This window comes from Culex pipiens, chromosome 3 (genome assembly GCF_016801865.2).
Source record: "Culex pipiens pallens isolate TS chromosome 3, TS_CPP_V2, whole genome shotgun sequence".
Lineage (NCBI taxonomy): Eukaryota > Metazoa > Arthropoda > Insecta > Diptera > Culicidae > Culex > Culex pipiens.
The window spans coordinates 152,876,556-152,892,739 of NC_068939.1; the positions used below are offsets into that span (position 1 = coordinate 152,876,556).

The window sequence follows — 16,184 nt, forward strand, 5'->3', positions numbered from 1 at the left end:
CGGGATCTCGCGGATCGAACCGGCCGGATGCTACGACGAACTCGCCAAACTAACCCCTGGTTACGTTGGAGCAGTTCTGCTGGCGCTGGTCACCCGCACGGCCACGACCGACATCAAGCGAATGCTCACCGAACTTGAACGCCAACATTAATTTATACATATTAATTAGTAGCATACTCTGTTAAATATAATTATAGGTTAGGTTTTCGGCTTTTCGGTCTTGGCGGGAAAATTCGAAACAACGCTTATTTTCTCGTATCCAACGTTTCAACCCTCTATGGGGTCTTCTTCAGGGAATCTAAAATTTATTTTTGTTAGCCCATGACTAAATAATAGTTGTTAAAATACGTACTAAGAAGGATTGTTTCTCGTCCAGTGTAGTTTTAGTCAAAGTGTAAACTGTCGTTAGTGTCGTTTGTCTGTGAATAATTTAGATTAAGTTACTTGTTTATGTACTCAATCATGTGTTACTCACTGTTTCTGATTGGTATTCATCCGGGTAATCTGGATAAAACCAACGGTCAATTTGGACAGTGGAACCCGAGCTTGTTTACGCGGTACTTTTCGTGTTTTACTTTCCCTTTTCGTATAAAGCTCGTATTGGTAACCACCACTTTCTTGGTAGCGACAATTATTGACAGTACCCCCCCTACCTATGTGTGAGTGTGTTACAGAGATGTTGTAGTATTGGTGTGTTTTCCGTGTTTGTTTTGGCTATTGGTTCTGACTAGGAGTGTACAATATTTTGATATTGTGGAGTAAACCGGCATAAACTATGTTCAAATTTTCTGTGTCCTGTTTTTTGTTAACGGTGTGTGGTGTGTTTCTTATGTGGCACATTTCCAAAAATTTTTTTTTTTTCAGAGAGTTTGTTCTGTCTAATATTGTAGTGTTTTCAATGTCAAATTCGTGTTTTTTAGTGATACAATGGCTCACAAGTGCAGATTTTCCCTGTATCTCTCTCATTTGGCCGTCTTCTTCAATGTATCCCTGTTCCCTCAGTTTTCTCACTTTGTTTTGATATGTTTTGTGATTTGCAGTACGTAAACTTAAGTGTGTTGTTGTCAAACCTACGTATACACCTTCACATTCTTTGCACGATATTTTGTAAATAACATATGACTGTTGTTCTTTCGGTGTAATGGCTTTAACCATGGGGTACAACTTTTTGATTGTTTTTGTGTGTTTTACAGCTAAAGAAATGTGTGTGTAGTCTTTTTGTAGTATTTTCTGAATGTTTTGAGTGAGATTGTTTACATTCGTCAGCGAGAAGTATGTTTTCACCTGCGTTTGGTTCTGGGATTCACTTGTGTCGTTTTGCCTGCTAAGCTGCTTTTCATCGTATCTGTTGATCATTCTTCCGATCAGCTGCTTTGGATAATCGTTCCTCGCCAGCTCTTTGTGAATGATGGTCATAGCTTGTCTTCTGGAGATGTTTGTGGAGAAATCCAGAACGCGTTTGACGAAGTTTGCAGCGACGTTCACTTTGTGGTGTAGTGGGTGATGAGAATGGTAATTCAGGAACCTACCCGATGAAATCGGTTTCCTGTACCATTCAGTTCTGATGTGTTGATGCTCATCTCTGACCAGAACCATGTCTAGGAATGGCAACCGTCCTCCTACCTCGACTTCCACCGTGAACTGGATGTGTGGGTTCTGTTTGTTGAAGATCGCCACGACCTCGTCTACCTTATCCTTCGGCACAGCAAGTACAAGATCATCTACGTACTTTTTGAGGACAGGGACTGGGAAATCAATCTCGCTGGTGACTTGATCTAGGATGATCTCGGTGACATAATCCGCTATCACCGGTGAAAACGGATTGCCCATAGCTGTTCCTTCGATCTGGGAGTAGAAATTTCCTTGGAATTGGAAATAGCTACAGTTAATGACAAACGTAACGATTTCGTCAAACAGTGACAGATTAATGTCAGTGTTGATGGTGTCCCAGCGTTTGTAGATTGCTTCCTTCATCAGGCTTTTGGGGATGCTCGTAAAGAGAGAGACTACATCTAGAGATACTAGTATGTAATCGTTCGGCAATATGACGGAGTTTATGTAAGCACAGAATTCGAAGGAGCTTTTTATGTTGTACTTACTCGTCAGGGATTGCTGTAGTGTGCGACACAGAAGCTTTGAAAGCTCGTACGTCGGAGCCGTCATGCATGGCACCACGGGGCGTAGTGGGAGTCCTTGTTTGTGTGTTTTGGGCTGTCCATAGATTTTTGGACAGACAGAGTTACTCCTCTTCAGCTTCCCCATTGTCCTTTCATCGATGAGCTTTAGGTCGAACAGTCTCTTCGCGAACAGATTGTTCTTTTTCTGGAATTCCATTGTCGGGTCTTTTCCAATTTTCTCGTACGTTGACGCATCATCGATCAGAGCTTTCATTCTACTTTCGTAGTCAGCTTTCTTCATCAGGACTGTTTGGTTTCCTTTGTCGGCCTTCAGTACCAGCACTTCTGGGTTCGTTTTGAGGAACTTCCTAGTTGACCGTACCGCTTCGTCCAGAAGAGACTGTTCGACCTAAAGCTCATCGATGAAAGGACAATGGGGAAGCTGAAGAGGAGTAACTCTGTCTGTCCAAAAATCTATGGACAGCCCAAAACACACAAACAAGGACTCCCACTACGCCCCGTGGTGCCATGCATGACGGCTCCGACGTACGAGCTTTCAAAGCTTCTGTGTCGCACACTACAGCAATCCCTGACGAGTAAGTACAACATAAAAAGCTCCTTCGAATTCTGTGCTTACATAAACTCCGTCATATTGCCGAACGATTACATACTAGTATCTCTAGATGTAGTCTCTCTCTTTACGAGCATCCCCAAAAGCCTGATGAAGGAAGCAATCTACAAACGCTGGGACACCATCAACACTGACATTAATCTGTCACTGTTTGACGAAATCGTTACGTTTGTCATTAACTGTAGCTATTTCCAATTCCAAGGAAATTTCTACTCCCAGATCGAAGGAACAGCTATGGGCAATCCGTTTTCACCGGTGATAGCGGATTATGTCACCGAGATCATCCTAGATCAAGTCACCAGCGAGATTGATTTCCCAGTCCCTGTCCTCAAAAAGTACGTAGATGATCTTGTACTTGCTGTGCCGAAGGATAAGGTAGACGAGGTCGTGGCGATCTTCAACAAACAGAACCCACACATCCAGTTCACGGTGGAAGTCGAGGTAGGAGGACGGTTGCCATTCCTAGACATGGTTCTGGTCAGAGATGAGCATCAACACATCAGAACTGAATGGTACAGGAAACCGATTTCATCGGGTAGGTTCCTGAATTACCATTCTCATCACCCACTACACCACAAAGTGAACGTCGCTGCAAACTTCGTCAAACGCGTTCTGGATTTCTCCACAAACATCTCCAGAAGACAAGCTATGACCATCATTCACAAAGAGCTGGCGAGGAACGATTATCCAAAGCAGCTGATCGGAAGAATGATCAACAGATACGATGAAAAGCAGCTTAGCAGGCAAAACGACACAAGTGAATCCCAGAACCAAACGCAGGTGAAAACATACTTCTCGCTGACGAATGTAAACAATCTCACTCAAAACATTCAGAAAATACTACAAAAAGACTACACACACATTTCTTTAGCTGTAAAACACACAAAAACAATCAAAAAGTTGTACCCCATGGTTAAAGCCATTACACCGAAAGAACAACAGTCATATGTTATTTACAAAATATCGTGCAAAGAATGTGAAGGTGTATACGTAGGTTTGACAACAACACACTTAAGTTTACGTACTGCAAATCACAAAACATATCAAAACAAAGTGAGAAAACTGAGGGAACAGGGATACATTGAAGAAGACGGCCAAATGAGAGAGATACAGGGAAAATCTGCACTTGTGAGCCATTGTATCACTAAAAAACACGAATTTGACATTGAAAACACTACAATATTAGACAGAACAAACTCTCTGAAAAAGCTTAAATTTTTGGAAATGTGCCACATAAGAAACACACCACACACCGTTAACAAAAAACAGGACACAGAAAATTTGAACATAGTTTATGCCGGTTTACTCCACAATATCAAAATATTGTACACTCCTAGTCAGAACCAATAGCCAAAACAAACACGGAAAACACACCAATACTACAACATCTCTGTAACACACTCACACATAGGTAGGGGGGGTACTGTCAATAATTGTCGCTACCAAGAAAGTGGTGGTTACCAATACGAGCTTTATACGAAAAGGGAAAGTAAAACACGAAAAGTACCGCGTAAACAAGCTCGGGTTCCACTGTCCAAATTGACCGTTGGTTTTATCCAGATTACCCGGATGAATACCAATCAGAAACAGTGAGTAACACATGATTGAGTACATAAACAAGTAACTTAATCTAAATTATTCACAGACAAACGACACTAACGACAGTTTACACTTTGACTAAAACTACACTGGACGAGAAACAATCCTTCTTAGTACGTATTTTAACAACTATTATTTAGTCATGGGCTAACAAAAATAAATTTTAGATTCCCTGAAGAAGACCCCATAGAGGGTTGAAACGTTGGATACGAGAAAATAAGCGTTGTTTCGAATTTTCCCGCCAAGACCGAAAAGCCGAAAACCTAACCTATAATTTGTGATCCGGTCGATAGGAAGCACTCGTTAAATATAATGTAAATGAAAACATGATTTAAATAAAAAAAAAATTCTAAAACAAATAGGTTGGTGCAAACAATGAAAAAGGCGGATTGGCTTAGTAAAGTCAATCCGCCATTTTCATTTGATTCGCCAGTTTTCCAAGTTCTAGATAAAATGATTAATAAGTTTCACTATCACCCGCTAGGTGGCGCTTCGTATAGTTCAGAATACCAAATGCAGATGGCACTGTTGTTTGACGTTTACTCGGCTCGACTGGCTCGAGTTTTTTGTGTCAAATCGAGTCGATTCCCGCTCGATCCTCGAGCCAAACTCGAGCCTAAATCGAGTCGAGTCGAGTCGAGACTCGAGTCGAGTTTGGCTCGAGGATCGAGCCGATTTGGCTCGATTTTTCTCACTGGGTACCGTCTGTCGGTGGATACGTGGTGGTCGGGCTGGGTGCACCATAACCGAGCTGCCGGTTCAACCAACACAAGCAAAGGTTCAACCGCAGGTTTAAGCCGAAGGCTCATTTTATGCTAGCACGTACGATGCTCGCCTGGTTCAAACCAAATGAACCCCGGCTCACGGCGCACGATGAGCCTGAACCGATTGCGCTTGAGAGGTGTTGGTGCAAACATGAACCAGAAAAATGAGCCTAGCCTAGCCGTCCGCTTAGGCTCATGGGAACACTGATTTTGGAAACTAATGATTGCAAAACAACTGAACAGGTGTATAATGCATTTTAAAACACTTTTTTCGTTCAAATGTTGAAACCGTGGCCTGTTATTTAAATTTTTCAACTTTTTTTATTTTTGTAATGAAAAAAAACATTTTTTAAGATGCATTTTACACCAGTACAGTTGTTCTGCAATCATTAGTTTTTTTTAGTGTAAGATTTGACGAAACCAAAAATTTCAGCAAAAAAAAACATTTTGCGATACTAAACATCGAAATTTTTTAAACATTCAAAAGATTTTTTAATGAACTTAAACATGTAAAATGATTTAAAACGCAGGGGAATGAATTTTAAATTGATTTCAGCTGATTGCACTTAAATTTTCATAAAAAATTTGACGGTTTTTGAAAAAAAAAAATTTTTGCCCCCTGATTTTTTGGGCCGACTTTGAAAAGAGGGTAAAGTTTTAAATGAAATTTGCCTTATTTTCATAGAAAAAATCAGTCAAAACTGTGGCATTTTCATGCAGTCTGTTCAACTTTTGTTTTTATGTCAAATCGAACAACAAAAATCAATACTTGTTCAAAGATTTGTATCCCTTTCTGGAATTGTCTGAAAGATGGCAATTTATGTTCTCTCAAACATATCAAAAATTAAGCAAAAAAAATATTTTTTTTTAATAATTTTTTGTGAAAAATTAGTTTTCGCATTTTCACAAATCATTTTTGAATGGACAAATGACAAATTTGTTTGAAAAAAATATGGACTATCCGATGATTAGGCTTAGTGCGCTCAAAAATTGAAAATTTCATGGGGACCTTAATTTCCAAATACCAAATTTCACGGAAATTTCGCGAAACTGTAAAAAAAAAACTATGAACATCTTATGTTGAATTTACAGAAACTACTTGTTATGCTTCACTAAATATTATTTTTTAATAAACAAAAACCATTCTTCACCGAACATGAACATGACACAAATAATAAAACATTTCCTGATCGCAAAAAAAATCCATGATAAATATATATTTTTTTTTTTTTGCTGATTTGCCCTTCACATTTTATTGAATTTCATATCAAAGCAAAATATGCAAATCTTGTCCAGGCAAATTATTACAATAACTAGAGTTTTCTGCGACATTTTGATGAGTAAATTTTGTTATGGGTTTCATTTCACTTTACAAAAACTTAAATAAAAATCAATAGGCAAAACTTATTTCAAACGAGAAGAAAAAAATAAAATTTTATTCAAGTTCAGAACAGAAAACAAAAAAAAGAGTGGTATTTTTTTTAACTTCCACGGGTACCATCCAGGGGGAGGCCTCGTGGCGCGGTGGTTAGCGGCTTCGGCTGCCGATCCCTAAGTTGCTATGGGGCGCGGGTTCGATTCCCGCCTTATCCTCCTGGCCTTCTATCGGATGGGGAAGTAAAACGTCGGTCCATTTGCGTAAAAGAGGTTTTGAGTGACTCACCACACATAACCTTCGGACGCTTAGAAATGAGCAGAAACTTGCAACAGAGCCCACAAAAGACCCGGGGGTCGTTAAAGTGGATTGCTTTGCTTTTGGGCACCATCCACGCAAATATTCAAATTTCGCTAAAATTAAACAGGCATCATCCTTCTGATAACTTGATGGTTCCGAGAATATGTTTTTTATTTTGACTGATTTTTTTAACGTCATTTAAGTACTCGCAGCATTCACTTCTCATTACATATTGTAACAATTTAATATAAATGCATGTTCGGCTAAAAATCCTTAATTTTCGCAAATTCTTCACGCTATTCATTTAAAATTATAAGTATTAAAATTTATTTAAAAAGTCTTTATGGATGTAATATGTATTATGTTTTTAATTAAAATAACTGATTAGAGAATATTGATAACTTTCAAGGGATTTCACGGAAATCTTCAAATTGCATGAGCATGAGCATGAGCATGACAGACCACCCATGGTTGTCCTTCTCCGTTGCTGAACAGAACCGTACTATCCTTTCAGCACTACTGATCATAGGCTTCGACTATCAAGTGGTATTTCCCTTATCAACAGCATGTATGAATGCGCTGAAAAGATAAAACACCATTATTGCCAAAACAAGATCAGTTGCGAATAGGTAACAGTCATTGGCCACCAACGGCGCCCGCCATGTCGGTTTGTAGACCTCGATTTTAAGGGACGGGAATGTTAGTTAGCGCAGGTTGCTACGAGGGCAGCTGATTTACTCTGTGCTTACACCCCACAAGCGCCAGGAACCTGAAAATTTGTTAGTAGGATAGGGTGTTTGGTCAGGATTCATCATAGAAGATGATGATGCGATCCAAAATCATAGTGTTTGATGAAAGGTATTATATTTTATTCTCAAGGCATGCAATCGGATGCTGCGGATGAGACCTTTCCCGTTTATCGGTAGCTAAATTTTAATAAAATTTAAATAAAATGGTTTAATCTTAGACAGCCGACTGTGGAAAGATAGAACCAAGATCATTTGTAATTAAAATTGAAGAATTAAGCAGTGTTACTTTTAAATTGAGATGTTTTTACGAGTTTTAAATGATTGATGTTCAGTGATTAATGAATCGAACGACGAATTACGATGTTTATCGAGCTGAAATAGTATGATAAGGTTTTGTTGTTGTTGCACACCGACGCCGAACGCAAAAAATCCTGCGACTGCGAGGCATCGCAAAATATACGCATAAAATCACAATCTTCAGCTTGCAATTGAATTATAATGAACATTAAACGAACGCCGGTATTATTTGTATTCAGTGAATGAAGTTTAAGTTATCTAAAACGTTCATTCTTAGACAGCCGGTTGTGGAAAGATTGAACCTGAATGACTGGAAATAGGTAAATATCAAAACCGAGACAGACGGAAGACCTTGCGATGATATTGTAACGCGTTTTTCTCTGAAAATCACAGTTATCTTGCCCTGTAACCAAGTTATTAGTTAATATTATACACACTCATTCATTAACTCACACAACCAATCACACACAAAAACTAACTAATTGTAATTACTGTTCAAGTGTCATAATTTTTTGCCAAGTGTTACGTTACATACAAATAAGGCGACATGGGTAATAATGCAAAAAAAAAGCTTGAACTCCATTTTTATCATTTGCTTTTTATATCTTTTCTTATATGAAAAGCAAATTCTGAAAATAAATTGAATTCCATTCACACTTCACACACATACAAGTATATTCCAATTGGAATTCGCTCACCCGGTTGCTTCGCACACTGAAAGCACACTTTTACATCGCGTTCCCACGGCCAAATCTGTCGCAGCGGTCGAGTCATCGTCAGACCAACACTACCGCATCTCGTTGTTCACGCCAACACACTTCTGCTTCTCTTTCTGCTCCACAGCAACACACACAGAACTTGCATGCAACTGATCCGACCGCAGGAAAAGTCAACGCGCAACCCTTTCAACCTCTTTCGGATTTCACGGAAATCTTCAAATTACCACCAAATTGTGAAAATTCACTAAACCTTTTGATGATGCAAAATGTCTTCATGGAAAAACTGGGACTGCCGTAATCTAAGAGAATTACCCATAATTATCTGCATCAATTTTCAAATATAAAATATAGCATCTCAGCAGTCCATATTTGGAAATTTAAATTTTCTCTTATAATTTCTAGATATGGTGTGGATCTTTTTTTTGTCTCGAAATTTTATTTTAAAAAACCTTTAAAGAAACTAGTTTAAGTTTGTAAACAAATATATATTAAATGGGATTTTAGTGTGGAAAAGCTAATTTTAAGAGGAGAAAAAGGCATCATAATGTTCATACCAATTGAAGGTGGTGCCAAATTTTAGTGGTCAATTTGCCATGGAAACCGTCAGCTTTCGAAACCGTTCAAGTTTGTGTTATTTATGTAAGCATCAATCAAGCAAAAATTTCAGGCTAGATGGTTAAAGACTGAAATTCATTTTAACGACACGTTCCGTTTAATATCTATTCCCTAAACCACACGTTCAACACGTGTACCTTTTAACAGCCCCCTTAAATCCTGATTGGCAAGCCTAACATCAAATTTACGATTTTGCCTGTAGCGTGCGTTGTGGTGTACAATTTTCTCGACGAAAAGCCGCAATTAAGTCGCTCTGATGAGTTAATTATAGCCAATTTTGCTTGCCTAAAATTTAGCCCCACTTTGAAAGTGATAACAAGCATTTATGCGATCCGATGATGATTTTCAATACCCCACCAAAACTCACAGTTGGCAGTTCAAAGTTGTGTGGATTTTTCCCCCAAAACAGATAGATTTCCGCTGAGCAACACGGATTGCCGAACGAAAGCCATTATCGTTAATTAGCCCCGTCAGCCCTGGGATGGGACTGCAACTCGCGAGAGTTAAAAGTCCTTGGCAATTTTAATTAAAACTAGAAAATTTTAGCTGTTGGCCGATTACACAAGTGGTCACCCCTACTTTGGACTAATTTGACGCCCGGGAGACCAACTTGGGCGTTCGAGCGATAAATTGGTTGCAAAGAGTCGATTCTGGGGAAAATTTTATTGCATTTCCCAGCCGAGAAAATTCTGCGGAAATATGATTTGAATCTGAGCCCTGAACAAACAGTAGTGTGAAATTTACACATGCATTTGCGGAAATCATGCTGCTCTATCACGATGGGGTGGGAATTTTATGATTTACGAGGAACTAAATCGATTAGGCAACTTTACCTCATTATTCCAGCTTACTCAATATTCAAAGAACTTTCCAGACTTCCAATCATAAAACCAGACATTTTCGCGGAATTTTAGCAACCATTTTGATGCAGAAATGCAACTTTGCTTATTACTCTTTTCTGATTGTAGAATAGTTAGTTTAATTGTCATAATTGTTAATAACCTGAAAACAGGAGTTTTTAGCATAGCCGGTGCATGAGTCCGATTATGGTTGTGGATTCAAAACATATTTGGATAGATTAATTCTTCAAAATATTAAAATGTTTGTGAAAGAATTGTTTACATAACGAATTTTGTTTTGATTTTCTTATCTCTCTAATCAATATTACACACAGAAAAAAAAATCATGGTAATATTACATCTGGTAAGGGGTACATCTTTTATGTCAGAAAAAAGGTGTAATTTTACCTCTAGAAATGTGTAATTTTACCACTTTTCTGGTGTAATGCAACTTTTTCAGTCTAAATTGAGGTAAAATTACATCATAAAAGAGGTAATATTCAACCTTCCAAAATTACAGCTTCCAAATTTACATTATTTTTTACTGTGTAGGAAAAAGTGTTTATTTAACTTTCTTTTGGTGAAAAATACAAATGAAAGACACCAAAATACATACCTTTATTTAAATATCTAAAATTAAACTTTCTTTTATCCACCTAAAACAACCGCGCTAAAATAAGAACTTTACCCTATTTTCCCCCTCCCACCACCGTCGTCCCCAGGTAAAGAAGATTTTACGCTTTCCAGGACACTAATGAAAAACATGATTATCACTGCACTGTGCTTTCCTTCTGTGTCCTTACCAACGACAACGGGCGACAAGAGGATCCCTTTCCCCAGGTCCGGGATGTCCTGGTTGCAGTGTGTGCTGGCCCGGAAGCTCTCACCGCGGTGGAAGTAAGATTATGCTCGAGAGCAAAGTTTGCTGTTTCCAGCTTTTTTTTTCCTCTCAAAGAGGTAGGAAAGTGTCACTACTGCACGCCACAACGACGACAAAGGACACATCCACCTAACCTAAATTCATGGCTAGACTTGGTGGCGGAGGATAGTGTGGGTTCAAACTATTTTTGTTTTGTTTTGTTTTTTTTTTTTTTTTTGTTGCACGAATCGAAGTTTGAACTTTTAGACCAGCGAAAGGTTGAAAATTTTGTCCATTTTTCAAATAGAATTTTCCCTAAATCCAGCAAGTAGAACCAGGCTAAGGATCTTCAGGTGTTCTCCGGCAGCTTTTGGTTCAGCATCAACAGCCAGCAGAAAAATACCGAAAGGATTTGGTGCTTAAACTCACGTTTTCTCCTTACTGCCAAGTTGCAAGCTAGACCGGTTCAAGTTTTGAACAAGCCTACCAATTTCTGTAGTAATGGAAAATCTCTTTAAAAATAATTATTTTCAGTTTTTTTCAATCACGACTAATCACTATTTTTCAAATTAAATAGTTGAAAATAGATTAAAATTTGACTTTTAAAAACATAAGCCATTGTTCCAAAATATTTTTTTTGTCTTATATTAAAAATTAAAATCAAAAATTTTGCTTAAAAACATTGCCAGAATTATGTTTTCGTAACCCTTAGATAAACGTGTAAGCAAAATCTTATTAACGATGTAAAAAACCTAGATTTGTTTTACTTCTTAAAAACATTTTTTTTTGAGGACGTACATTTTTTATTACTGGTTAGAAAGGATCCAGAGCTGAATTTTAAAAAAAAACATTTTTTCTGAAATTTTCATATTGTTTTCATTTGTTTGTACTTTTGTTCATTTATCCGTGTATCAAAACAAGTAAAATAGTTTTTATATCACTTCTAAAGTTCCATCAGGTTTTTTTATAAGTCAAGATAACTGCTTTTTATCTTTTTTATATATTTGCATATGGGACATATATGCCTCCCCTGGGGGTGAGATAAGGCCATAAAATAATTTGCAAATTTGTATGGCACCCTATATTGTATCGGCAAAGTTACAGGTCTACCCATCGAAAAAATTAAACACGGATTTTTTTGCTGATTGGAAAATCACTTTTTGTCACTTAAAATTGGTTTCCAAAAAAAAAAACACTTTTAATATATGTTTAAAAAGACATAAAATACCATCGTTTCAGAAAATACTTAAATTGGCAAAAAAAAAACTATGAGCAAGTTATTTTTTTTTTGTAAAAACTGTGATTTGTAATTTTGAAAAGGTAAAACAAAATCTATTTACATAGTTTTCATATTATGAAATCAAATTCGCAAATCAAAAATAGGGGGGCAAAAGCAATATTTTTTTCAAAAAACTTCAAAATTTTAAAGGAAATAGAAGTTTAACCAACTGAAAACAATTTTAATTCATTTTCCTGCGTTTAAAATTATATTTAGAATATCTGGGATCCATCAAAAATATTTTCAATTTTGTGTGGAATTCCAATGTACAGCACCGCAAAAAGTTTTTTTTCTGTAAAATTCTCTAAATATCTGGATATTTTAAAAACTACTTGGCAGGTGTAAAACGCATTTTAAAACACTTTTGTCATTTCAATGTTAATACTATGGCTTGTAATTTGAATATTTATAGTTATAACGATTTGATAAAGTGCACCGTTTTTAAGATACATAAAGCCATTTATGATATATTTTTTGAAAAAAATCGCAGTTTAATTTAAATTTTACCAACGTCCTTTTTGATTGCAAATCTGATTTTACATTGAAAATCGAAATTTGTTTAACTTATTTTTTTTTTAGATATAAGGCAATTTCAAATAGATTTTGAAGTTTGTGTTCCATGACTCTAACCTAGATCGAAGGGGGACAAAATCATAAAAGAATAAATTACAACACGGTGTATTTTTTTAATCTATGTTTTGCATTGTTTAATGCTCAAATTTGTATCCGGGCAATGTGTTGCTGTTATTTAATGACAAATTGTACAAAGAAAAGATTTACTTTCGGTCGTATCGGGGTTTCCAGCTTGGATTTTGGGGAAATTTCAAAGAAAGCTAGAAATCTGGTAAATTTGGTTCGATTTTTTTTATTTGGAGGTCAAATATTGGTCAAATATAGTTGGTTAGAGTCCCCAAGGCATATTCATAAGAAGTTTGAGTGATATCAACATGAATGCACCGATTTTCTGTGACTTTTTTGAATAAATATCCCATAAAATCGAAAACTAATCTTCAAAAAAAAAAGCTGCATTAGACCCCCCGACGAAATATTTCGGTACTGCCCGCAAACTGAAAGAGCCCTTCTTTCACGGTGCCAAATATCAGACATACCGAATTTTTTATCATTTGTTTGTTCTAAAAAACACACCGTGACATATCATGGTTTCAACATTAGAATAAAACAAATCCTTTAAAATTAATTTTATATCAGCCGAGTTGTATTGCAATAATTAATTTCTAAAATATCTAAGCATTGAAACAAAAAAATTGAGTTTTTTGGAAATCAAATTTTGGTAACAAATAGTGTTGTCTGCAACTTTGCCGAAGAATATTTTTTTTAAAAGATGCAAATTTTCGGATTTTGTTATACCATTTTTGTATAGACTGCTGCCAATTAGGCATGAAAATAGATTTCAAAATAGGTTTCAAAACTATTTAATGATTAAGCCAACATTAACTAAAATACCAATTTATATGCATGTATCGGCTTAAAATATAATTCCAAAAACACTCATTTTATATTTTGGGTTTTTTAATTTATTCAACGAGTCAATATATATCTAGGGTTTTACCACAAAATTTATTTTCCCTAAAAGAGAACTCACATAGATATATGTAGAAGTAACCTCCCTTCAATGGCTTGATTGAATTGAGCTATCATCTTTTTTTTGTTGTTGCAAATTTTCAAAAATGATTTATTATAGATTTCACCGTTTGCAACTTGGGTCGTTTCAAATAGTTTTCAAAGTTTAAATCGCTGCTTCTCCTTCTAAGTTGGCCCAAAAAAATAAGGGCCCAAAAATTTTAATACGCATTTTAACCCTCTACGACCCAACCCCGCCTCTAGACGGGCTTCGATCTACAAATTTGCCAAAAAATCATTTTCAACCAATTTTTGAGCATGGGAGCATTGGAAAGAAGAACCCTTAAATTTTTAGAAAATTTCAGGGTTGGAAGTTTGATATGTGTTATGTGACTTTGCCAATGTTTTTAAAAATGTATTTTTTTAGGGGTCAACTTTGGCTGAGTTTTTTTAGTTAAATTTCCTATATCTTAAGTGCAGTAATTTTTGTGTTATACCAGAATATGCCTTTACGCATTTTTTAAAATTTAAGTGATAATGGTGCCATTCTAGAGCAGAAAATGTGAAAACAAGCAAAAAATTGAAAAAGTTACTGTAAAAACATGATAAAATTAAAAAATCATAAAACAAGAGAAGTAAAGTTTTTCGTAGAACAAAAGTTTCTCAAAATGACACCTGAACACGGGAAACATAAAAAAAATCGAAAAAAATGAACAGTACAGGGTTAAAAAACTTTCCAATTCAGAGGTTCATAGGGTTTTAAACTATTCAAGAAGTATGATTTCGACCAGAATTATTTCTGCTCTCAGTTTTGAAAAATTCACAACATTTTTTGTAAAATGAAACTTTTCTACACAGTAAAAAAAAACATGGTAAAATTACATCTAAAAAGGGGTACAACTTTTATGTCAGAAAAAAGGTTTAATTTCACCTCCAGTAGGGGGATGGCGTCACTATTTTTAGACCACGTTTTCCACTTTTTCTCATCGAAACCGACTACTTTATCGACTTCATTTTGCTGGGCGAGATAGGACGCCGTCTATTTTTAGACGATGACTCAGCACTTTTCCACTCTTGCACTTCAAAAAACCAGGTGGCAGCACGATGTAACGCCACGTCCCTATAGTGTGTAAATTTATATCTAGTATACGCTAGGAAAAAATATCTGTAATCCCAAAAAAATACCACACCGGCGATAGTTATATCAAGCTCACTAAGTCCGCGCCCTAACCCACACGGCCATCTCTTCGCTGTGAAAACTAAATGATCGAAGCCAATGTACCTTTACGTATCTCGTTTATCGTATATGTACCGTATATGCAGTAAATACAGTATACAATGTACGGAACACATAGAGCTAGATTGGCTTTGATCATCCAGTTTTCACAGCGGCGAGTTGGCCGTGCGGGTTAGGGCGCGGACTTTGTAAGCTAGATATAACTATTGCCGATTTGATATTTTTTTGGGATTACAGATATTTTTTCCTAGCGTCTGCCAGATGTAAATTTACACATTATTAGAAATAAAATTAAAGTTTTTTTCTGACATAAAATATGCTCCCCTTTTTAGATATAATTCTACCATGATTTTTTTTAACTATGTATTTTATCATTAATAATGATAAAAAAAAGATCGATTTGTAGCAACAGCTTAAAATCGAGCCAGTCTACTTAACCAGCAACCATCATGGTAAAGCTACGAGGAAAAACCCCCCTGGTGGAAATTATGGGATATTGCGAGTCACGGGTCGCGCCACCACCATCGTGGAGTTTCACCGTGCGATGCAATTTGCTCCTTTTGCTTGGTGATTCGCACGGGGTGGGGAACGGGGTTTTCATACTTTTTAATTTCAACTTTTGCCCCTTCGCTCTGTGGTAGTGAACGCCATAAAGTGGCGCTAGCCAAGTTCGTGCTGGGGGCACGGTTTGTTGGGAAAGTTTTCCTACCTGCGAGCTCATTTTTTCTCATTGCTCCAGTGATTAAAGGGAAATTGCTATCACGGAGTATCGGTTTGTTAATACTTTGGCTGCGAGGAAGTTTTCTTTTTCTTTTGTTTTTAATTTATTTTTGATTATTTCAATCGTTATCGGATTTGAAAACTGTTTTTTTGTGCCGTAGTTTAAGGAAGTGTCATTAGAAGGAAATTGATTTCAATTTCCTATCACTAAATAAATCAATTTAAATCAAATTTACAACGTCTTTATCTGATTCACCAAACGTGTCACATCGTAACCAAACCTCAATGTTTAGTGTCAGATTATAATTTCAATACACAGCCCCTAATCACCCCCCGAACAAAGCTGACAAAGATGACAGCTCAAGGGTCACCACCAATCCTGGGGATAAACTTCCCTCGCAGCAGGTAGCAAACTCCCTCAGAAGATATTGTCAACAAACCGAATCACGAGAAAAAGTAATAAACCTGTCCCAAGTGGAAATCGGCCCGCAACTTGCGATATG

At 36.7% G+C, this 16,184-nt stretch overlaps 2 protein-coding genes and 1 long non-coding RNA gene across 7 annotated transcripts in view; 2 read left to right on the forward strand and 1 right to left on the reverse strand.

Annotated features, from left to right (window-relative positions):
• The window catches only part of LOC120421600 (zwei Ig domain protein zig-8-like), a 415,971-nt gene that overhangs the window by 129,687 nt on the left and 270,100 nt on the right, over positions 1 to 16,184 (forward strand). The gene's annotated exons all lie outside the window — the stretch shown is intronic.
• Positions 182 to 830, reverse strand: LOC120421616 (uncharacterized). The gene is made up of 3 exons (XR_005606005.2): positions 476 to 830; positions 353 to 419; positions 182 to 298 (listed from the first exon to the last, which is right to left on the reverse strand). It is a non-coding gene; the product is annotated as an uncharacterized LOC120421616 (long non-coding RNA).
• On the forward strand, positions 2,773 to 4,645 carry LOC120421614 (uncharacterized). Its single transcript, XM_052711282.1, has 3 exons — positions 2,773 to 4,337; positions 4,394 to 4,460; positions 4,515 to 4,645. The coding sequence occupies exon 1, from the start codon at positions 2,839 to 2,841 to the stop codon at positions 4,096 to 4,098; it is 1,260 nt and encodes a 419-aa protein (XP_052567242.1). The 5' UTR covers positions 2,773 to 2,838; the 3' UTR covers positions 4,099 to 4,337; positions 4,394 to 4,460; positions 4,515 to 4,645.